The 24,451-nt window shown below is 45.0% G+C and overlaps 1 protein-coding gene across 2 annotated transcripts in view; it reads left to right on the forward strand.

Moving 5' to 3' along the window:
- The window catches only part of PANK1 (pantothenate kinase 1), a 52,268-nt gene that overhangs the window by 24,061 nt on the left and 3,756 nt on the right, over positions 1-24,451 (forward strand). For both annotated transcript variants that reach the window (XM_083149037.1, XM_083149038.1), the window contains exons 3-7: positions 4,298-4,551; positions 6,315-6,491; positions 8,509-8,632; positions 15,627-15,752; positions 22,042-24,412. In XM_083149037.1, coding sequence (XP_083005163.1) covers positions 4,298-4,551; positions 6,315-6,491; positions 8,509-8,632; positions 15,627-15,752; positions 22,042-22,098 — 738 coding nt within the window. In that variant the 3' untranslated portion in view covers positions 22,099-24,412. The remainder of the gene's footprint in view (positions 1-4,297; positions 4,552-6,314; positions 6,492-8,508; positions 8,633-15,626; positions 15,753-22,041; positions 24,413-24,451) is intronic.

Below are 24,451 nucleotides of genomic sequence, written 5' to 3' on the forward strand. Positions count from 1 at the left end.
ATAAAAATCGGGTCAATTGAGACATTTAACATTGTTCCCTATGGGAAATCGCGGGCATCGCACCCGATTTTTAGTGCATTCAATGGCCGCGATGCCCGCGATTTTTTTACCTGCGATGCCCACGATCAAAATCGTGGGCACCGTGCTAGGTAAAGAGTACCCGCGTGACCCCCCAGCCCCCCCCCCCCCCCCCCCCCCCCCCCCAGTTACGGCCCTGATGATGGGACAGCCCTCTCAAATTTGTAATGTCCGGCTGAAATATGGATGGTAGGCAGCCAAATGTATGTATTTATAAAGAAATGATTTGTTATTCTAGTCACATGACATTGAATATGTTGCAATAAAGCAATTCCATCCTGTAACGGGGATCAATTTTGTAAATGTTTTAATATTAAGGGTTAGAGAGCACATGCATAAAACTGACGTCTTTTTCAGTGTATAGTCATTATAATAATCCTTTCATCTTTATTTAAAGTAAAAGATCAGCCATCTCATTGCAGCCTGTTGCATAGCAACACAATTATCATGATGAGTTAGTAGAACCGGCCTATCTGGCTTATTGTATAATTGCCAAACCTAACAAAGAGTTATGGATCAGCCCTCATTGAATAGACCAGTGATGGCTAACCTTGACACTCCAGCTGTTGAACTACACATCCCAGCATGCCCTGCATCAGTTTTAGTATGGGAAAATAGTAAAACTGTAGCCGGGCATGCTGGGATGTGTAGTTCAGCTGGAGTGTCAAGGTTAACCATCACAGGAATAGACAATCTTTTAAAATACAATAACTTTTTCCAGATTAAAAAAGGGTAAATAATGGGACTGATTATAGAGTTTATAGAGTTTGCTGCATTATGCGACCCCCTGCCGAAAATTTTGCCGTTTTCAAGAAGCTGCCGCCTCCTCTAGCATCCTCAAAAACTGTCTTTTGTATGGGGGCAGCCATTTTCCAAATGTCACTTTTTTTTTTATAAGCAACAGGAGAGCCGGGACCCGCAAGACAGAATCGCTGACGGCAGGGGCAGACGGCAGTGGCTAACTTTAGCCCCGCAGCCCCCCCAGCGCCCCCACACCTTCTCAGCACCTCCCCGCCACCGCAGGGGCTGCGTGGTTATAGTTACGCCACTGCTTTAAAGGTTTCTCCCTGAGAGCAGTCCAAAATAAGTCAAGTATGTGCTTCTGATTTTGTCATCCTCTTCACATACAGCAAGCCTTCAGTATGGCAAATATACATGTTCTAAGAGGAGTAACTCGATATTCAACAATGTCTAATAAAGCTACAAAGGGGTGCAGTCAGTGCTATTTTTGTAGGAAAATAGGTTCAGGAACTGTGGGCGGGGGCAGAAAGTGGGCAGTGACGTGGGAGGAGCTACAAAAGGGGCGGGGCATTACATTTAAAAAAAGAGAGAGAGAAAAAAAAGAAAAACTTAATTCCTCACTCCGTCACGCTTATTATACATATGCCACACACAGAGATTTGCATTATACATATGCCACACACCGTGATGCCCATTATACATATGCCCCACACCGTCAAGCCCATTATACATATGCCCCACACCGTCAAGCCCATTATACATATGCCCCACACCGTGATGCCCATTATTCATATGCCCCACACCGTGATGCCCATTATACATATGCCCCACACAGTGATGCCCATTATACATATGCCCCACACTGTAACGCTTATTATACATATGCCGCACACAGAGATGCCCGTTATACATATGCCACTCACAGAGATGCCCATTATACATATGCCACTCACAGAGATGCCCGTTATACATATGCCACTCACAGAGATGCCCATTATACATATGCCACTCACAGAGATGCCCATTATACATATGCCACTCACAGAGATGCCCATTATACATATGCCACTCACAGAGATGCCCGTTATACATATGCCACTCACAGAGATGCCCGTTATACATATGCCACTCACAGAGATGCCCGTTATACATATGCCACGCACAGAGATGCCCGTTATACATATGCCACGCACAGAGATCCCCGTTATACATATGCCACTCACAGAGATGCCCGTTATACATATGCCACGCACAGAGATGCCCGTTATACATATGCCACTCACAGAGATGGCCGTTATACATATGCCGCACACAGAGATGCCCGTTATACATAAGGCCCACACAGATGCCCATTATTCATAAGGCCCACACAGAGACACCCATTATACATAAGGCCCACACAGAGATGCCCATGTAGCCCACACAGAGATGCCCAAACATATGGCCCACACCAAGATGCCCATGCTGCCACACTTAGATGTTTCAGACAGCAACAGCAGTGTTACAGATAAAATTGCATTAATCAGTGATGTTCAGTAAATTACTGTACCAGGCAATTGAGGCTACCGCTCAGCTTGAGGGATCAGATGGGACTGGAGAGTAAGCTCCCTTAGGCAGGCAGGTGGAGGGAGAGTGGATCCTGAGGGCACTTCAGACAGGCGGGCGGGAGAGAGGAGCAAGAGAGGCGGGCGGGCGCCGGCGGGAGAGAGCTACAAGAGAGGCGGGCGGGCGCCGTGCTTGACAGCGTGTCTCAGCGGGTGGAGGGCGCAGGAGTCACCATGGATGCGCACTGACGTCAGCCGCATCCATGGAGTAGGAGGCCAAGGGGCAGTGGCAGGAAGTACATCTTCCTTGCCACTGCGGAAACAGAGATTATCATTGTAGTTAATCTCTATGCGTGCAGGCACAGTGCAGCCTGCACCCGGCGTTGAACTTCCGGAACGCCGTTCCTGGTGAGGTCATTTTTCAATTGAACTTCAGGAACGGCGTTCCGGACCGTTCCACCACAAAAATAGCCCTGGGTGCAGTGTTGTATTACCAGCACTGTAGACCAAGGGCAAAGTCTTCCACCAATCAGCAACCTCACAGCCATTCACGCTCTGGCTGCAGGATGGGAGGCAGGTAGAATCAGAGCCAATGGGCAGCATTCTCTTTCTGCCTCCCAAGAAGCTTCGGATGCACCAGTCTGGGAAACAGATGCCCCTAAAGTCCTGGGGACCTAAGCAGCTGCCCAGTCTTCCTATATGTTAAGATGCCTCTGAAAGTATGTGCTACACTTTGGAGAACAAACCTTTTGATATGGGTCTCTCTCCATACATAAGTTTCTGCCTAGCGAACAGGTTAACGTCGCCCCTCCGAACGCATGCCCCTTCCCCCTGCCCGAATCCCTTTGCTATGTGCCCGCACTGTTTGCAGATAAAAGTAAGCCAGGACTTTTCATCTGGTCTTCCGCTAATTGGAGGCGGGTGCTGAACTTCATCCGCCCACCTCGAGCCTGCGTTCGCAGGGGTCCACCCTGCATTTCTATGGGCTTTTTGTGGGCACGCCTAGGAAACACTAGGTGTCCACACCGAAATGCCCCCTGCCTGTCAATCAGGCAGCGAGCGCCCTGGCGAATGAAAATTTTGCCGAGCGCGTTTGCTGCGGGTGGTTGCACATGCACCTTTACACCGATGCACACGCACAGACCTCTTGCTGCGCTTGGTTGCACATGCACATTTACACCGATGCACACACACAGACCTCCACCTTCTTAGCAAATACCAATATCTAAGGCTGCAGAGACTTTCTTTGGACAGTTAAGCATGCAGTTTTTTTTTTATTAGTTCATAAATAACCTTTTCTGAGCATCTTTCACAGCGTTTCCTGTCCCACATCAACAGCTAATCTGCAGGCATTTGTTTTCATTGTTTCACTTGCCCTGTTTTAGTCAGCTATTTACTGATTGGTTGCTATGAAATAATCCCCTCTACAGGAAGGGCTCTGCGGCTCGGACTATTAGCATTGTAATCCAGCAGTTTAGCATGCTAATCAACTTGACAAGCACGTTAAGCAGCCGAGCTAGTATGCTAATCACGGTCGCTGCTACCTTCCAGCTCTGCACCAGTAGGAAGGAATGTCATGGAGCAGGACAAGGGGTGATAGACACTTCCCAATATAATGCAGTTTGTACACTAACATGCTTTCCCCTGTTCCTCTACCAGTAAAGCTAGGTTGGGGAAATTACAGTGAATTGAATGTCTTTGGGTCTTGACGATCTTCCTTTTATGAGGCCAAGTCAAAGTGTAGTGTATGTAAATGACAGTGTATGTACTTTGTTTATATATGTTTTTTTTTTTATGCCATATCTGACTTGTACAGGAGGGCAAAGTGCTGTCTGATAGCTCTTTGCCCTTGTATTTGTAATAATTGCATCCTCTTATCCTCTGCTCTACTTTCATCTGCTTATTCATTAACCTTATGTTTTTCAATGTTTTAGATAGCTGACCTCCAGCTCCATAAACTTGATGAACTGGACTGTTTGATCCAGGGCCTGCTCTATGTGGATTCCGTGGGGTTCAATGGCTGTCCAGAGTGTTACTATTTTGAAAACCCAACAGACCCGGAACAATGTCAGAAGAAGCCATACTGCCTTGCCAACCCTTACCCTATGCTGCTGGTTAATATAGGGTCAGGGGTCAGCGTCCTTGCAGTGTATTCTAAAGACAACTATAAAAGAGTAACTGGGACCAGGTAACTTGATGTATGCTTTGTGTAAGATCCTATAAACACTATCATAGGTGCTTACCGCACAGCTTTTATCCCTGTGCATGCCATAGGACGAACATGGTGGAACTCTGGGGTCAAAGTGGGCCTGAATGGAGCATTCCGGCAGTTCTGTTTGGAGGTGGAACGCCCACCTTTCCTGTAGATGAGTGTCACGGCAAACAGGGCACAGCGGGCAGCCATGGGGATAGCACTGCCAGCATTTGCTCATATTATCACCTACCGGCTGCTGCAACCACCAGTGGCGCCGCTGATGGCTGCCTAGGCGCTGTGCAGCTCGGCGGGTATGTGTTCCCTACATGTAATGTCCTCAATGTAATGTATGCAATGTCCTCTCCCCCCATCCCTGCTTGATGCTGCACTGTAAATCCGCAAAAAATTCCTAGTGTGCGCAAGCACACATTGCCAATAAAGTTGATTCTATACCCTGCACAGAAACAAAATAACTCGCCCAAATCTAATTCTCTCTGCACATGTTACATCAGCTCCACCTGCAGTGCATATGGTTTTGTCAATTAAAGAAGGAGTTTCCTTTTGTAAACCAACCAGAATCGGGCCCGGTGTGTATAAGCGGCACTGCAGATGTGGGCATTTATGTGTATAAGGGGCGCTGTGAATGTGAGCATTATGTGCATAAGCGGCACTAGGAATGTGGGCATCATGTATACAGTATATGCAGCATTATGAATGATGGCATTATGTGTATAAGCGGCATTACTGTTGTGGGCATTATGTATGTAAGCGGCATTGCGAATGTAGGCATTATATTTATAAGCGGCACTGCTACTGGGGAATTGTATGTAAGGGTCACTACTGTGTGATGTAATGTATATTAGGGACACTTCATATGATATGAGAATGCACTTGTGCTACTTTGTGATCACGCCCCTTTCCTGTGAAATCACACCCATTATTTTTTTGCTTTGCTGTGAGGTGGAGGAAATGAGTTCCACCACCTCTTCAGGACCACTTTAATCAATTTTGATACTCTATGCAGTCCTAAGCACCCACTGAGCACCACTGGTCAGCTTGTGACAGATGTGTATTGCTTGTTACATTGGTGATTTTACTTCATGTACTAAAGGTGAATTTGGAAAAGTATATGCTCCACATCACACAATATGGGGCATGGGCTGAGACCATAGTTGTTCTTCTACAGAATGATAAAAATATCCATAGTAGAAAGGGGCAACATTTCGGATTTCTTACATCTACATAATAAAGAGGTTTCAACGATAATGTGTGGATCACAGTCATAAAGCCATGAGGGTTGCTTATATAATGTCAGATATAACAAAAAGGAGATTGACACTCACTGCAGAATGTCACAGTCACAATGGTGGCACTGGGATCCTTAGACTGGTGTAATGCTACTTCGGACATTGTAACCATGGGAGAGATACCAATTTAAATGTTGATAAGAGGAATATTTAAAATGATAGCACAAGAGTGGTTAAAATGCTGTAAGTACTATGACACCCATGTCAGGATCATGGCATCGGCATGGCGAGGTCTTAAAGTAATTGTTATGAGGCAGTGTCAATGATGCAATGACAGCACCCAAAATGGCTGCCACAACTTGTCTCAAATTCATGCAGTGGATCTGCTGCTTTGTCATGCAATGCTAAAGAAACTATTTCTGGTGTTGTGTCTACTGTATATAGAGCATATACAATGTTATGTGGCGTCTCCATGGACTTTTATTCTGCAATATTTGTTCATCTTTACAGCCTGGGAGGAGGAACATTCCTTGGTCTGTGTTGTTTGCTGACCGGTTGTGAGACTTTCGAGGAAGCTTTGGAAATGGCAGCCAAAGGGGACAGCACTAATGTTGATAAACTGGTTAAAGACATCTATGGCGGGGACTATGAGCGCTTCAGTCTCCAGGGCTCTGCAGTTGCTTCTAGGTAATTCTGTGTATGTTATTTCCTATTTTTATGTAGACTTTGGGTCTCTTTTGAAGTGCTAACTGAGTGAGGGGCTGTAGCCCCCAACTCCTGATATCTTGGTTCACGGGCAACTTATACGCCTTAGCATTTTTATCTGTGCCATCCCAATACCCAAATGGACAGCAAGTATGTGAACATACTTTTATTGATCTTGCCCTATGTTGAACGGACACTTGCTTCTCCTTGTAGCTTAAAACCAATGGTTAGGCCCACACTTAAGGGGTACCAAGCTTCAAAAAAAGTTGGAGAGCGATAAAAAAACAGCCAATCAGCTACTACCTGACATTTTTCAACCCCAGCCTGTAACAAGAGAGCTAGGAGCTGATTGGCTTGCTGTTTATCATTCTCCATTTTACAAGTGTGAGTGTACTCTATACTCATACGAGAAATCAGGAAAGCACAGAAACCGCACTAGAATATAAATGTATTTTTAATTTTAGTAAAACAGTATAAATATAACTAATAATACCTGGCCATTGTACATTAAAACTGCACAAACTAAAACCACATTCCAGATAAAAAATATTACTTATAACATATACTACATATACTCGTATATATAAAAATCTATTTCGCTCGCTCGTGCGCTCTATTTTTTCTTTACTATATAATCCATATGGGTGCATGCAAATAGTAATGTCATAAATCATTACAGATAAAAAGTCTGAGTAGAGATACGCCTATGATGTTAGTGGGTAAACCGTCAGTGTGTCCGAGTTGGTATACTTTCACTGTACATACAGCACAATATTTGTTGAATATTCTTCAATTGTTTAATGTTTCCAAATATATTAGTAGGATTAGTTATAGTTGCCACTGTACAGGGTTGTTTATATTAACAGGCTAACAATTAGCCTGTGTAGGCAGACATCCACCTCCAGTACATCCACAAAGAACATCCCCCCGGCTGGTTAGCACTCCGCCTTTATCAAGAGTCTGTCCTCACAGGTAAGTAAAGGATAGCTGGTGGTGCCCGTTCAGCAAAGGATCCAGATCGAACGTGTTTCTCCGCCTCTATCATCAGCGGCTTCCTCAGAGAAATTCACTTCACTTCAGAGAGCGGAGAAACATGTTCGAGACTGTGGACCAGATTCTCTAAGCTTCAAAAGTGATAAAATGGAGAGTGATAAACAGCCAGCCAATCAGTTCCTACCTGACATTTTTCAAACACAGTCTGTGACATGGCAGGTAGGAGCTGATTGGCTGGCTTTTTATTACTCTCCATTTTATCACTTTTGAAGCTTAGAGAATCTAGCCCTAGATCCTTTGCTGAAAGGGCATCACCAGCTATCCTTTACCTACCTGCGAGGACAGACTCTTGATAAGGTGGGTGCTAACCAGCCGGGGGTGGGGGGGTTACTATTACTTTTCTATAAGATTCTCATGCGGAATGGAGTACAAAGCATGTGAAGTTACCAACTCCTAAATGACAGTTAGGAGCTGATTGGCTGGTGTGTTATCACCACTCACTGTATCACTTCACAGAGTGTAATAAATCTACCCCAGTGTTCCAAAAAGATGCAACGATCATACACCACTGACCTTTACGGCAAGCCATCTATGCTCTCCACACAGACTAAGGCAGGTATGTCCAAACTGTGGCCCTCTAGCTTTGTGAAACTACACATCCCAGCATGCCTTGCCATAGTTTTAGCATTCCCTAATAGCAAAACTGTGGCAATGCATGGTGGGACGGACTTGTAGTTTCACAACAGCTGGAGGGCCATAGTTTGGACATGTCTGAACTAAGGTGATTTACACAGGTCAGGTAGGACTGAAAGAAAATTATGTGGAAACTTTTTTTCCACATAAATTAGGCACTAACCTTTGCCATAGAGATTTCCCATAGAGGTTATATACCTAGACCATATCCTGGAGCGTAACAAAGAATAGGTGCAGAGAATGGATATATAATGGATTGTAGAGTGTATGTGCCCTTGTTTAAATTAACTCTTTATTGATCATTTTTTAAAAGCTTTGGCCACATGATGAGTAAGGAGAAAAGAGATACCATCAGTAAGGAAGACCTGGCAAGAGCTACGCTGGTCACCATTACCAATAATATAGGATCAATTGCTCGCATGTGTGCCCTTAATGAGGTAATTGAATTTTCATTCATATGTCTTCGTTTCTTATGTCATTAAGAGATTGGTCTGGCAAAAACAATCTTTATTGCTTATTATCGCATACAGGGGTTCTGCCAATAAAAATGTACAATGGTTCATTTTAAATATGTAGGTAAAGGTGCCACCAGTTATGCCTATGCCTCTCATGTGCAGTGACCAGTCCTAGAACAGGCATTTCATGATGTCCTATGCAGCAGAAATATACAGGGACCACTGTGGGGAAATAAAATTCCACCAGAATAATTGACATTTCGTAGAATGCATTTCTGTTCTCCGCTTTATATAGACCTGTTATTTTTTATTTATTAGTTAGGAAATTACAAGCAAAGTTCCTTTTGGCACAAACGTTTTAAGAGCAACAACTGGACTCTACAAAGCGGAAGTCTCCCGAGCACTAGGCTGCTAATAGGCATACTGCACTCCTATTTCTTTTGTGTGCAAGCTATGGTTTCATTATGCAGTGCAGATTGTGGTTCCCTTTCAGAGACCAACTATGTAGAGAATCGTATAAGTAACCTGTATAGCTGCTAAGACGGACAACTGTCCCCCTGTGCAAGGCCGCATTGCATTATGGCATTTCTCATTTTGTCTTGAGGGGTCATGGTCACGCCTCTCTTCCCTGTTACCGAACCGGGGCCCATGTCCGCTTTCACCGTCCTGATTGGGTGTGTATCTAGCCAGGGGCCAATAAAGGTGGTGTTCAGAATGGTAGTCTTCTGCCTACTGCTTGTGCATTTCGTTAACTTTGATAGCCATTATATGAAGGCAAAGGGAGTGTTTAATAGTGATGTAGCCACAGTGTATCTATCTAGCTATAGAAAGAGAAATGTATTCATGTTAAGTTATTTTACTGATAAGTCCAGTGGTGGCTTTTACCTATGGGCTGCAGGTAAAATCCACCCCTGTTCTCTGCCGAAGTGAAGCCAGATGCAGTCTGTGAAGATTGCTCTGGCTTTTCTATGACTGGCAGTGACTTCAAGTCCGACCTGCCAGTCACTCAAGGCAGTCCCATTGGGAGCTGGTCCCTCCCTCTGGGATGCCTCTATATGGGCTGCTGAGCAGCAGCCCATAAAAACTGGGTTCTGCGCATTCGCAGTACGAGGACGATACTGCGCATGTGTCAACCCCGGGACCCTGAATATGCCTCTGTGGGCTGCAGCAAAAGCAGCCCATAGAGGCTGGGGGCCAGTGCATGCGCAGTACCGAAGTAGCTACTGCGCATGCGCCGGCCTCTCAGCGGGGACCGAGACCGGTGGTGGGGACTGGGAGTGGCAAGGACCGTGAGCACGACGACAGCGGAGGAGGGGCGCATCGTGGTAGCCCCTTCTTCCAAAGAGGTAGGACACTAAATAAGTCTCAAAATAATTTTAAGTTAATATTGAGAACTTCAAAGTTAGCTCACATAAGATTTCATGTAACACATCGCTCTAAGGCAGGCCATGCCTTCAGCTGTTGTGAAACTACACATCCCAGCATGCTTTGCCATAGTTTTAGCATTCCCTAATAGCAAAACTGTGGCAAGGCTCGATGGGACTTGTAGTTTCACAACAGCTGGAGGGCCATAGTTTGGACATGCCTGCTCTAATGTGGTTATTCCGACCTGACCACACGGCTGTGAATTCTCAGCTCGAGCGATTATCGAACGACTGCAAATGCATATGGATCATAGTGTACATGCGCAAGGCCATCCTGCGCTAAAATAACTTGCTACTTTTTTTAATCACTGGCCATACACCGGGTGATTGACATTAAGCCGGGGTTTATGGGTGTCACCCAGCCGTTTTCTGGGAGTGTCAGTAAAAAACGCAGGCGTAACCATACGTTTAAAGGGAGGGTCTTTGACTCGATCCTCCTTTTTTCTATAGCACTGGCTAAGTAAGTCTTGGGCTGTGTACATACTGCGCACACAGTGGGGAAAATCATTCAATATGAGTGAGTGGCAAATGGATTTGTAGCTGATCGGAGGCCTGTGATATCTTTGCAGGGGATTTTCAGTCTTGTACAGGGCAGCCACTATCTACGGTAATCACAGGGTGAACGCAGGGTGCTGCTAAATCGCGCCTCAGCGATCCGGTCTGAATAATACCTTAAGTACACATTACAGGATGTATTAGATATTACATTTAGATGCCTCCTTTAGCTATAGATGTGTATCTGTGTGTGATACGTGTGTATAATATATCCATGTGTGATACCACTGCATATGTGTTCTAGAGCTGTTCTGGTTAATACTGCACTAATCCCGTAAATGCGATTGGCAAGCACCGTGACTTCCGCCTCTTTCTGCTTTCAGCTTCTTTACAGTGTTGCCTTGTGGCATGGAGTTCAAGCAGCATTGTACAGGGCTATCAAAGCATTGAGAACCTCAGCAGAATCTCCCACACGGGCAATAGAACTCCCGGTTCCTCTGTGCATTATCTGCTGTGCATGCCGTTTCACAATAGCTGTTTATTATCAACAATAACAATGATGCTGCTGTGTTTTGGTTGGTTGCTGTAGTTAACCAAATCCTTAAGAATCCCCTGCATTTATTATGGATGTAGCTCGGTCATTCCCAGCTTGTTTTGTGACTCGCACATCACAATATATAGCAATTTAGTTAAATTCATACAATGGGAAGCACAGCTAGTTTTTCTGTTACACGTGTTATAATAGTGCCCTGATGCACCAACGGATGTACTGAATGGCTGAATAGATTAATTTTCCTGAAATATTTGTTATGACCTTATTCTTGATTTAAAAGCTAATGCAAACAAACAATGGGGGGATTTAGTAAGGCTCGGGAAGCTACATTTTCAGATTGCCGAGCCATCAGACACCGCCTGTACAAATGTAACCCCGCATGTGGCAGCAGTCACAACGTACGCTGTTTTTAAAAAAATATATATATATATATATTACATTTCTAAATATTTACACCCATGCCATTATATTCGTTCATATTCAGCACTGGTATGGCTATTTGCTGAGCCTTTATCATGGTGCATAATCTACATTCGTATTTAAGACACAGGGGGCGAAATGTAATAGGGTGCGATTTTTTAGACTAAAAAAAAATCGCACCAAATCGCACCTTTAAAAATCGCATTTTTTGCCGCGAATTCGCATATGTAATGAGATGCGAATTTGCGGCAAAAAAATGCGATTTGCCGCGATTTCGGGCGATTTTTAGTCATGAAAATGTGCGCATTTTCAGTCATGAAAATGTGCGCATTTTCATAAATGCGATTTTGTGCTAAAAAAAAAAAGTTTAAAAAAAACGGCGTGGGGTCCCCCCTCCTAAGCATAACCAGCCCCGGGCTCATTGAGCCGGACCTGGTTCCAAAAATACGGGGGAACAAAAAGCATAGGGGTCCCCCGTATTTCTGAAACCAGCCCCGGACTCTTGGACCGGTCCTGGTTCCAAAAATACGGGGGACAAAAAATCTGGGGGTCCCCCGTATTTTGAAACCAGCACCGGGCTCCAACAGCCCGCGGTGTCATGCCACAGCCGGGGGACACTTTTTATACAAGGTCCCCCGGCCAAAACATGAGCACCGTGGCTGGTCAGCCTTGGACGGGGTACCTGGAGGAGTGGGGACCCCCCCAATAAAGGGGTCCCCCCCCCCAGGCTTCACCCGTCCAGGGCTGAAGCCCGGGGCTGTCACCGGCGTCCGTGGCCAGTGGACGCCGGCCTGATAGGGTTAAATCCATCATACATATCATTACATTGCTTTTTACCGGCGAACTACAAGTGCCAGCAGACCTCCCCCGCATGCTGGGACTTGGAGAACCACAAGTCCCAGCATGCAGGGCATTAATGGGCCCGCTGGGACTTGTAGTCCACCTGTAAAAAGAATGTTTATAAAAAACACACACACAGAGAAGTACAAGTTTATTACACACACACACCTCAATTTTACACCAGCATACTTACCATTCCTGGATCCAGCGCTGGTCTGGCTGCTTTACAGCCGGCTCCCCCCGCACTGACAGGCAGCGGGTTAGAACCGGCTTTCTCCGTTGCCTGTCACCGGCTTTCTCCGTAGCTTCTGTAGCTCTGTCCCAGTGCTACAGAGGCTGAGAGCGTGATTGGCTGAGCTACAGTATGCGTCTCCATGGAGACGCATAGCTCAGTCCTGATTGGCTGAGCTATGCGTCTCCATGGAGACGCATACTGTAGCTCAGCCAATCGCGCTCTCAGCCTCTGTAGCACTGGGACAGAGCTACAGAAGCTACGGAGAAAGCCGGTGACAGGCAACGGAGAAAGCCGGTTCTAACCCGCTGCCTGTCAGTGCGGGGGGAGCCGGCTGTAAAGCAGCCAGACCAGCGCTGGATCCAGGAATGGTAAGTATGCTGGTGTAAAATTGAGGTGTGTGTAATAAACTTGTACTTCTCTGTGTGTGTGTTTTTTATAAACATTCTTTTTACAGGTGGACTACAAGTCCCAGCGGGCCCATTAATGCCCTGCATGCTGGGACTTGTGGTTCTCCAAGTCCCAGCATGCGGGGGAGGTCTGCTGGCACTTGTAGTTCGCCGGTAAAAAGCAATGTAATGATATGTATGATGGATTTAACCCTATCAGGCCGGCGTCGACTGGCCACGGACGCCGGTGACAGCCCCGGGCTTCAGCCCTGGACGGGTGAAGCCTGGGGGGGGGGGGACCCCTTTATTGGGGGGGTCCCCACTCCTCCAGGTACCCCGTCCAAGGCTGACCAGCCACGGTGCTCATGTTTTGGCCGGGGGACCTTGTATAAAAAGTGTCCCCCGGCTGTGGCATGACACCGCGGGCTGTTGGAGCCCGGTGCTGGTTTCAAAATACGGGGGACCCCCAGATTTTTTGTCCCCCGTATTTTTGGAACCAGGACCGGTCCAAGAGTCCGGGGCTGGTTTCAGAAATACGGGGGACCCCTATGCTTTTTGTTCCCCCGTATTTTTGGAACCAGGTCCGGCTCAATGAGCCCGGGGCTGGTTATGCTTAGGAGGGGGGACCCCACGCCGTTTTTTTTTTTATAAAAACACTTTTACACATTTTTATTAACAGAACCATGCACAGATCTCAATGATCTGTGCATGGTTCTGTCAAATTCGCCTGTCAGAACCTGGTCTATTTTTTTTGCGATTTTTGGTAACATTGACCAAAAATCGCACCCTATTACATTTGCGAGTTGTATACTTTATAATGGGAAAACATCTGGATGCGAATTGAAATGTGACTAAAAATCGCACTTCTAAAAGTGCGATTTCGCGGTAAAAAGTGCGATTTTTTACCGCGATTTTCAACCTATTAAATGTGCGATTTTCGGAAAATGTGCGATTTCGGCCGTTTTTGACCAAAAATCGCACATGTCTAAAAAATCACACCCTATTACATTTCGCCCAGGGTGGGATGTTTTTTAATGGGGCAACAGTCAACTCTAGGCTGCATGGTGCCCTCCTACCTTCAACTGTGGCCCCAAGCTCCGATCTGCTTTATTGTCAGATTTTAATTACCAGGTCGTTGTGATTGGACAGCCAGCGCCAGCTTAGATATTAGTCCATCACAATATCATGACAATAGGCAAAACCAGTTCCAATTGAAAGCAGCTATTTTGTTATTGTAGGTTATATTGGGCCATGCCATTACTATAGTGTTTAAGTAGGAATTAATCTGTCTGCCTATATCCAACGTCACTATAAATCAAAGCAGTGGGATATCCGCCGTGCATGGGATCGGGGAGTGTGTTACATACTAGTGCCTTTTACTTTTCCTATTGTCACATTTGTTTGTTATAACATATAATGCTTACTTCTTGTACCTTACCACTATGATTAATGCTAATGTATGGGTCCTGTGAGGTTATCAGGTTGTCTATCACTACTTTATCAAATACTGTACAAAGCCCCCACTGGAATTAACACTGGAAACATCAGAAACGTGTTACTCTGGGGTAGATGTATGAAGCAGTGATAAGGGAGGAGAAGTGATAAAGTGCCTTGAACTTTATCACCGGCCAATCAGCTCCTGACTGTCCTTTTTTAAAATCAGCCTGTAAATTAACAGTCAGGAGCTGATTGGCCGGTGATAAATTACCAGGCACTTTATCACTGCTTCATTCATCTACTTATTAATTTTGTACTCCCAGCTTGTTTCCTTCTAAAATAGTAAAAATACGATTTGTTGGGAGTCTGCTCACATATGTAGAATGGCGCCATTTAAGATTGCTCGCATTGTCCCTCAGGGGCCACATGATTGACAGGGGCTGCAACCAGGACCGTTCCACAAAATAGTGGCATACACATTCCCCAATGTTTGGGGTTTGCACATGAGTGAATGGCTTTGAATGGTTTCGCATTCGCCAGGCCGTTTGCTCCAGAGGAGGGGAACAGGGGCCAGAGCAGGGGAATTCCCAGCATTTTACTGGCATCCCCATAAAAATGCTGGGCGTTTTCCTGGGATTGCACACGTGCCATTGCCTCGGGGCAGGCGGCTGATGTCACATGATGTCAGGGCCCACCCCGTATTCGGCAATCAGCGGCTGAAATAAGTCAGCGACCATCAAATGTTTTCTCTCCCCTTCGGCTGCATGCGAGGGGATGTGTTCCAGTGCATATATCCCCTCGCATGCTAGTGAGAGGATTCGGCAGTGGGGTGGGAGGTGGGAGGCACCTTCGAACACAGCACGTGGATCGGAGATGCTGTCAGGAGGTGTCCGTTTCCTACAGATGCCTCCTAGAACATTAGAAAAATAAATTGGTGCAGTATTGCACAGATTAGAATATGGCATAATGCGTGTCAGTAAGACATTCCAATAGGTTATAAAAAGAATACCATAATTCTAGCCTACCCTTGTGGGTATATATATATTTATTCAAAAAAATCAAATGCTCCACTAATTTAAATGTAAATATTTTTTAAGTGGATTATATTCTTTGGACATTTTTAATTGAGGGCCGTACTGAAAAAATACCACTGTACATCGTTAATTTAATGTCACTTTCCTTGTAGAACATCGACCGAGTGTTGTTTGTGGGGAACTTTCTACGAATCAACATGGTTTCAATGAAGCTGCTATCTTATGCCATGGATTACTGGTCAAAAGGACAACTAAAAGCCCTTTTTTTGGAACATGAGGTAAAGGAAGATTAACTATATAGTGTTTTATGGGTAAAGGGAATTTGTTGTTCAGGGAAAAATAACAAGATCCCATACCATATGTGTTGCTGCGGGTACTAGTACTAGGTTTGGAGAACTAGTGCTCAATCTTGGTGGTCTTACTGATTCACCAGGCTCTTATAGTGGGTACACATCAGGCTGGTATTCGGGCAATTAGCTGTATTAGAACAACAAATCCTGCATACGGTATAGTTTGATGTATACGCTCAATTGCGCGCTCCCTCGGGTCACATGCAAAATCTTCGGGTTGGCCGTGGTGCATGTCCAACTAGATGATACTGCATGTGGCGCTGTGCATATTAATGCAGGACATAACAACATGTTATCCTGTCCTTTATTAAATTATCTGATGTGTGCGGCCAAATGAATTGGTGTTGCTCATGGACAAAGAGACCATCGACCCAATTAGCTGTTACTCTGATGTGCACCAACCCTCAGGCTCACAACAGGTGATAGATGTACTCTTTACACACAAAAAAGTTGCCCTAGAAAAAGAAACACTATCTGTTTTATTTGAATTTATGTGCGTTGGACCCATGTATTAAGATGAGATAGGGTGTACAAATTAAAAAGACCTATCCCTCTATATTTCGCTTATTTATATGTATTGTAGGGATTTCTCTGCCTTTAGCCATACACACCAAAGTCTGTCACTTTGGCTGGTTGTCAATAAAGTTTGCAGCAACAAAAAAAAACTAAATCTCCGCAGCAGCTGCACGGGACGGGAATTGGGACTCAGTGGGGAGTCACACTGTTCAGAAGGAAGAATGTGCCATGGGGGTGACTCTCCCTTCACTCTCCTCACTGAGATTATTTAATATCTATAGTGGCAGCTGCATCCTGGTTCCCAAAGATAACTGGAGAATCAGGAGCAACATTACCTCCACTATGTGGCATCTTAGTACATAGACCCCAGGATTTTTATAGGTCTGATAACAACAGGTAAGTGTCACTCTCACACAGACATAGTTTTAATTCAATGCTGTATAACTCGATGCACTGTTAACACAATGTTGTGTGCTTACACTGGTGCACATACACTCAATGTCAATAGACCTTCTGCAGAAACCCCGGTAACTAATACTCTGTACTGGTTGGGGATCCAATCACTGATCCATTCACCAGCAAGTTAGGTTACACTAAACGTGCCCATACACGGTGCAATGCGATGCGCGCTCCCACAGGCATCTTATTGCAAAGTAAAAAAAGTGTGCTGCACATACTTTTTGTACGGTCTTCTAATTGCGTTGCACGCAAATCGCATGTGATCCGATGTGATATAGTTCAAAACGCACAGGAAAAATCACAGAGCTTGATTGAGATGTTGACATCTTTTTTCTGCAGCAGTGTCTTGCAGTCAGAAGCTTGCCCTCAGAAGCGTAACCTGATGACAGAACTATTTAATGTGTCATGGCAAGGTTGCTCATTGTTTATGGAGCACACTCACTGTGACCATGTGATACAGTTCTAAATCATGAATTGACAGAACCATGTGAGTTGACAGAATTGTGGACAGCAGGGGAAGGAAGTGTGTGTGACCTGTGGAGTTTTGATGTGCTGCAAAAACTGGAAAGAATCTGATACTACTTGAGATACCCTTGAAAGGGAGTATAGGCAAGCTAGAATCACCAAAATGATATAGTGGTTATATAGGGCAGTGTACCTGATTGCTGCGAGCAAGAGAATGGGGAAGGTTGCTAAATTGGGGGAATCGGTGTTCTGAACAACATGTACGCACACACATTTTACATGTGCTGAGGGAAGTGGTTATCTACGTGCTAGGGGCGAGATGCACCAAACTAAAAATGCCGTAAAAACCCTGTTTTCTGGGTTTTTACCGCATTTTCATATGCAGCAAAGCCCCATCGCCGGGGCTTCGCTGCGGAGTAACCCCATGGACGCCTATGGGCTTCCCTTCGCGTCCCCCACTGCCCTGCGCGCCCCTCGCCGAACTACGCCCCGCCCCCTCACCTGTGTCCATGCAGCCTCCTGCTGTGCTGCCCGGACCAGTGATCTCCTCCTCCCTGCACTGCTTCCAGGGAGGAGGAAGCGGAGCCCTCACAGCCGGGTGAGGGTCCCCAGAGGGAGGAGTGACCCGCTGCACACCGCCGGCCATCACCTTTGCGTTAATAATCGCATATGTTACTGCATATGCGATTATTAACAGTGCGGATGCCGGCGATGTGCAGCCAGGGTTATTAGAGAATCCCGTCCTAGGTGAGAGTAGTGCAGCAGGGGAAGCAGAATCTCCATCCAGGCTGGTCACAGGTTCGTCTTCAAGAAGCTATTTTTAGACAACATTATTGAAAAATAGAGGCATCTAATGAGGTTTAGAGTTAGGAGAAAATTAGCAATAAAGTGCAATATGGTAAAATTATTTACCAGGGGGCAAATTGTGTAGAAGGAAGGGTGGATACTCAACCTTAAAGCCCTGAACACATGCATCGGTTTTTCCCGATTTTCGATTCAATTTTGCTTATAGAAGCAAGATCAAATCGAATCCTAAATAAAATCGAATGGTTTTTATGTCTCTTTTGATCTGCATTCGATGCGTGCTCCCGTTTTCAAAAAATCTAATAGAAAAATCGGTACTTGTGTATTAGCACGGCACCCGATTTTACGATGTACGCAAACGTAGTGAAATCACATTGCATCGCATGCCGTTATGGTATGGCATGCGATTCGATTTTGATGCTTATAATGGCATTTAATGTACTATAGCATTAAATGACCTATAATGTCATTTATTAAGCCCCCCCAGTATCGACGTGATCCCGAAGTGTGGCGAGCGGCAGCGGGGCGCGTCCGACCGACCTTTTCATACCCCCACTATCCACGTCGGCGTGGACTCGATTTTATATAGTGTGGTGAGCGCAGCGAGCCACTGAGCCCGAAGCGTGGCGAGCGGACGTGTATTATGTTACATGTATTATGCGTCCTCTCGCGGGGCTCGCCACGCTTCGGGCTCGGTGGCTCGCTGTGCTCGACACAATATATAAAATCAACTCCACGCCGACGTGGATAGTGGGGGTATGAAAAGGTCAGTCGGACGCGTACCGCCACCCCTCGCTGGGCTCGCTGCGCTCACCACGCTTCGGGATGACGTGGATAGTGGGGGGCCAAAATCAATTACATTATATGTCATTTTACCATTAAATGGCATTATTCTAGGTTCCATCAGAACCAATATCTCATCGCATCGCATGCCATACAATAATGTAATCTTTTTAATGGATTCACTGACACAGAGCAGTGAATACATTAGATAGGAAAATCGCATCGCATGCCATACAATATGGCATGCGATGCGATTTCACTACCGTGAATAGCCCTCTACGCAAATGGAGTAGTGGGTGCCGTGATAATACACAAGTACTGAAAAATCTACTGTGCAGCCAAGGAAATATCGAATGTGTACAATGTACCATGAATGTATATCGAATTCGATATCTAATTCAAAAGTACAGATCTAATGCCAAATCTAATAGAAAATTGAATCTAACTTTGAAAAAAAAGCAAAACGAAGTGTGTGTACATATCTTTTACCTCATTTAATTTGTAAACACATTTGCATTGCAACATAGTTTGATATTGTGCAAAGTTGCGCCCTTTATCTAACTTGTACTAATTTGGTCATGTGACTTGGGCCCTTATTCTGATCGGTGCGGCCGGAGCCGAATATGCGGCCAGGACCGTGCGTGCGAAACCCCGCCTTCCATACGGATCGCCAACTCCGTCCGTATGCGGTAAGAAGCTGGCCGAACGGACCGCACGTGTATTTTTCACGGAATACGCCTCCTCCATCTAAGGGAACCTCCCCCATCATTCGATGGTCGCAGACCATCGAATGCAGGACCGAATGCTCCACCAGCTCCCGCAACCTCAGACCACACGGACATGTTTCCGTGCAAAAGCAGGGATCTGGGCGGGCAGCTGACATCCGGCGATGTCATATGTCCGCCCCCTACACGTGCGTCACGACTGCATTACCATACGTACGCCCAGCGTTTGCATGGGAACGCCCATGAAACGCGGGGCGTATGCATATGGTAATGAGCCCAAATAGCCCTTCACGCCCCTCTCCACCCCCTGTTCGGAGTGTTCACAGATCATGCGGGATTTGGCCGTACGCCCCGCTCGCACATGCGCAGAGACGCCTCTGCACAAGCGCAGACACAAAACATCGGCGGGCAGAACGCACGCGGATATATCCGCACCGATCAGAATAAGGGCCATGATGTCTGTAAGTACAGTATCAGGGGTTATTTTGTTTTAAAAAACTATCATCTATATAATAAGTTGAAGAGTGTGTGTGTGTGTGCGTGTCTGTCGCATTGCGTACACACTGTGGCACTCAGAGCCACCAAATTCAGCAACAAGGTACCTCTGGACCCGGTAGTGTGCACCTCAAAGCCGTTTTTAACTTCACTTACAAATGTAAAAAACACCAAGGTTTAATTTGCCTTTATTGATGATCTGGGAAACCGATGACTAAGGAACAACTCCACACCTGATTTCATTGCTGTCATTGAGTATGAATGACACATTCTAACATTATGGTGGAGGATTTAAACAATTAGGAATAATTGAGGATATACATATACCACACATCACACACACACATACACATTGGCCCTTATTCAGATCTGAGCTCAGTACATATTTGTATTGTCTGCGGTACTGCACATGCGCAGAACCCGTTTGGCGGCTGCCTCGCATTTGTGCACAGAGAGGCGTCATGGAGGGAGGGAACACCTCCCAATAGGACTGCCTTGGGTGACTGGCAGGTCGGACTTCCAATAGGAAGTCACTACCAGACACATTGAAGCCAGAGCAGTCTCATAGACTTTATCTGGCTTCACTTAGGCAGAGACCGTGGCGGATTTTACCTGGGGGGTCTGCAGCCACTGGCTACAACACACACCCAAAAACAGTACAATTCACAGAACACACACACTTAAACATTGCCAGGATACGCATAGCACACTACACCAACATATATACGTAGCGCAACTCACACACTTACACATTGGACAGATATACACACACATAACACACCACTCACAATACAACACACACCCACATTCACTGCAACACACACCCAAAAACAGTACAACACACAGAACACACACACACTTAAACATTGCACAGATACACACAGCACACTACACACATATACGTAGCACACCTTACTCACTTTCACATTGGACAGATAAACACAACACACACACAAAACATACACCTCTCCTCCCCTTCGAATCAGTTAGCTGAAAGCAGTTGATATTGCTAATGTGGCTGACTCCCCCTTCTAACATCATTTTTGCAAGTGTCACACCCTGTGTTAGATCCCATGACCTTACTAGAGACAGACACCTTATTGAATGAGTTATTTGGGGGGGCACCAATACTTACCTTGCCTCCGGGCAACTGGGATGAACTTACTCCACTGGTTTGACTGGGAGCGGTACACCTGTCAACAGGGCTGCCATCAGGAATTTGGGGGCCCAGGACTCATTTCCAGTTCCAGGCCCTCTCCCTCCTCACTTGACTTGCAGTAACCCAGTTCCTGCTCCCCCATCTCCTCTTCCGCTGAGCTGCAGCCCGGAGGTCCCAGAGTGCAGGCTTCATCAACTCAGAATGCCGGTGGTCAAATTACTGAGCTCAGATTGGCTTAAAAGCATGTGCAGCATTTTAATTGGCCGCCGGTGTACTGGGTTGAAAAAAAATGCACTCCAGGACCTGCTTTGTTCAGTGCACTGAGCGCCGAGGGGGGGGGGGGGGGGGGGGGGGTTTGCAGTGGGCAAAATGAGCTGCCTTTGCCCTTCCAGCGCCCACTGTTGGCAGCCCTACTGGACAAACCAGGCTGGCGGCGTCCTAAGGCGAGCTCATGGAGGACAGAAAACTCCCGTGGATTAGAACAGCTATGTCACTGCCCAGTTCCAGCTCCGAAATACCCTATTTAAGAGCAAGACAGTTGCTTCCAGTTCAGAATATCACAGACACAGAAAAATGTTGCTGTCCACACACCAAAGTTTATTTGTTTATGTACGCTGTAATTGGGCATTACAAATCCCTGGTGGCGCCATATAAATAAAGGCTAACAAAAATGATACACCTAAATCTGGTATTGTCGTTCTCTTTTATGCAGATTTATTAAATCATCACTGTGACCATTTGCTTGTATACAAAACAACATAACAAGGTATGTTTATATCTAATTTTAATCTATTTGAAATTAATCTTTTAGGGTTACTTTGGAGCGGTGGGAGCCTTCCTGGAGCTGCTGAAGATGCACGACGAATGACCTTTATAGAAGAAACGCTGTATATTTGCACTCCTCAGAGAGAGGACCCTTCCGAAGCTTCCAAGAGATGCATACAAAGCCATTTCACACCTGTATGTTGTGTCTTGTAAAGAGCTCCTTACTTTGAACAGACACTGAGTTACTGTATATATACCTATGTATATTTTATTGTAAAAACAAACTGTGCAACATGGCCAAACGTACTGTAGTGATTTTAGAACTAATTTAATGCAGTAATTATTTGTATTTATTTTAATTTTTTTTAAATGTGTATATAGTCTTTTAAACCTGTCCATGTGCAGGGATGCTGCTGTTTTACACCTATAGATCTCAGATTTATGCTTCTCTAGCATTTAATATAGTTTAAAGAGGGGCTAATCAGTAATTGCAAGCTTCAATAACGTGGTTTGGGTTGGAGGGTTTAGATGCAATCTTGCTTGAAAATACAGTTTCATAAGCTTTATGGGTAATGCCCCATGGAATCCTACAACCTGATACTAAAAGTAATTTTAAACATTGTATGTTTATTTATACACCCGACATTCACTTTCCTTTGATGGGCAGCCAGTTTTGGTGGAGAGACTAGGGTTTTGTAGAAGTAAGCACATTGGATTCCAACAATCCTTAAAGATCATGTGAAGGCTTCGCATTGGCTTCAGATGGCTATCAATGCTAAAAGACCAGTGGAACAGCCCATTACAGTGTATCAAGCTACTAAGGAGCCTCTACTGTTTGTACCCCCAGCTTCTCACCACCACAATCAGCAGGTAGCCGCTAAATACAGATGTTGGAAGGTATTTTTTTTTTTTTTCATGAACATCGCACCTGTGCAGCAAAAAAATTTTTTCTCTTGTGGAGGATTTTTAAAGGTGAATGCTAAAAACAAACCAAGCAAAACACAGTCTATAAATTAGGATGGGCTAATAATGATATTCTCCATGAACTAATTCACTGCATAAACACACAATATCCTGCATACTGTACTTGTTTTTGTATTCAACGTCTCTACAGATAAGAAATTCATGGGGGAGGGGCATCGACAACTTGAAAGAAGCCCACCTAAGGGACCTAGAGGGTAGAATACCTGGAACATTAAATCCCTCAGGCCCAGCTTGGGAGGACCTCACTCCCCAGTTCAGGAAATTATGATAAAATACATATTTCTACTGAACACCCACACAAAACTAAATGTTAGATTTTTGTTGGTGTCATCATTGCCCAGAATTAGCTGGATTTAAAGTTTGGGAATTCCAATCTCTACTTGTTACTTGTACATGGCACAGGTACAACAGGTAGTGAATCATGCATAGCACTGACTACCTATTTTCTAATGGTGCATGCTCCTTCTGTGACTCAGACAATCGTAAAGGGACTGGGTGTTATATGTTTGTCCAATCGGAAAGTTTTATTTCTGAAGCTTTTCTATGGTTATATTTTGGTATGCACAGTTTGAAAAATCTGAGTAAAGGTGGGTAAATGTAAATAGGGGCTAAAATAATTTCCACTTTAAATTAAGGTTACTTTAAATAAGGTTAACCGTAATGTCCGCGCCCAAACGGAGAAACACTTGAATTCCCCCCATAGGAGTGAGGAGCAGCATTAGCCTTTTATTATATAGCATAGCTCACTGAAATACAGTGATTACAGAGATGGTTTCATTAGTTGCTGCTCCAGGTTTAGAACCTGCTTATAGTAATGACTATATCCTGCATTGAACCTGCACCAGTCACTGTCCAACAGGAATTCCTGTGCACAGAAGATGCCTATGCACTGCATCATGTTACCTTGGCACATTGTTGGTGTCCTCCTCAGACTTAGGGGGTTATTCAGACCTGTTCACTGTCGTACAACAGCTTTCAGGTCTTGATAACCCCCTTATTTAGAGAAATTTCTGTTTATTTTCGCGTAGCGGGCGAGAAGTACTAAGCCTTGAAAAGTGATAAAATGGAGACTAATAAACCACCAACCAATCAGATCCTACCTGTCATTTTTTTTAAATAAAATCTTTTTAGTGAACAAAAATAAATTGCAGAACACTACACCACAGCATAGACAATATGAGAAAGATTGACGTAGAAATAGAAGTGTCAACCCCAACCGGTCATTTTTTTTATACACATGACAGGTAGAAAGTAACTGATTGGCTGGTGGTTTGTCACTCTCCGCTTTATCACTTTTCATCCTTAATACATCTGGCCCAGAGTGATTTAAATTATTTCAATTTATTTTAGTTATTATTGACAAATCCTTTCTTGTTGAGCTGGATGCAGGAACACACATGCAGGGTAGCGCCAGATGTTTCATTAGTATAAAGGTGCCCATACACGTTACAATTATTGTATACAATATTGTA

The sequence above is a fragment of the Crinia signifera genome, chromosome 6 (assembly GCF_055691185.1).
Source record: "Crinia signifera chromosome 6, ASM5569118v1, whole genome shotgun sequence".
NCBI lineage: Eukaryota > Metazoa > Chordata > Amphibia > Anura > Myobatrachidae > Crinia > Crinia signifera.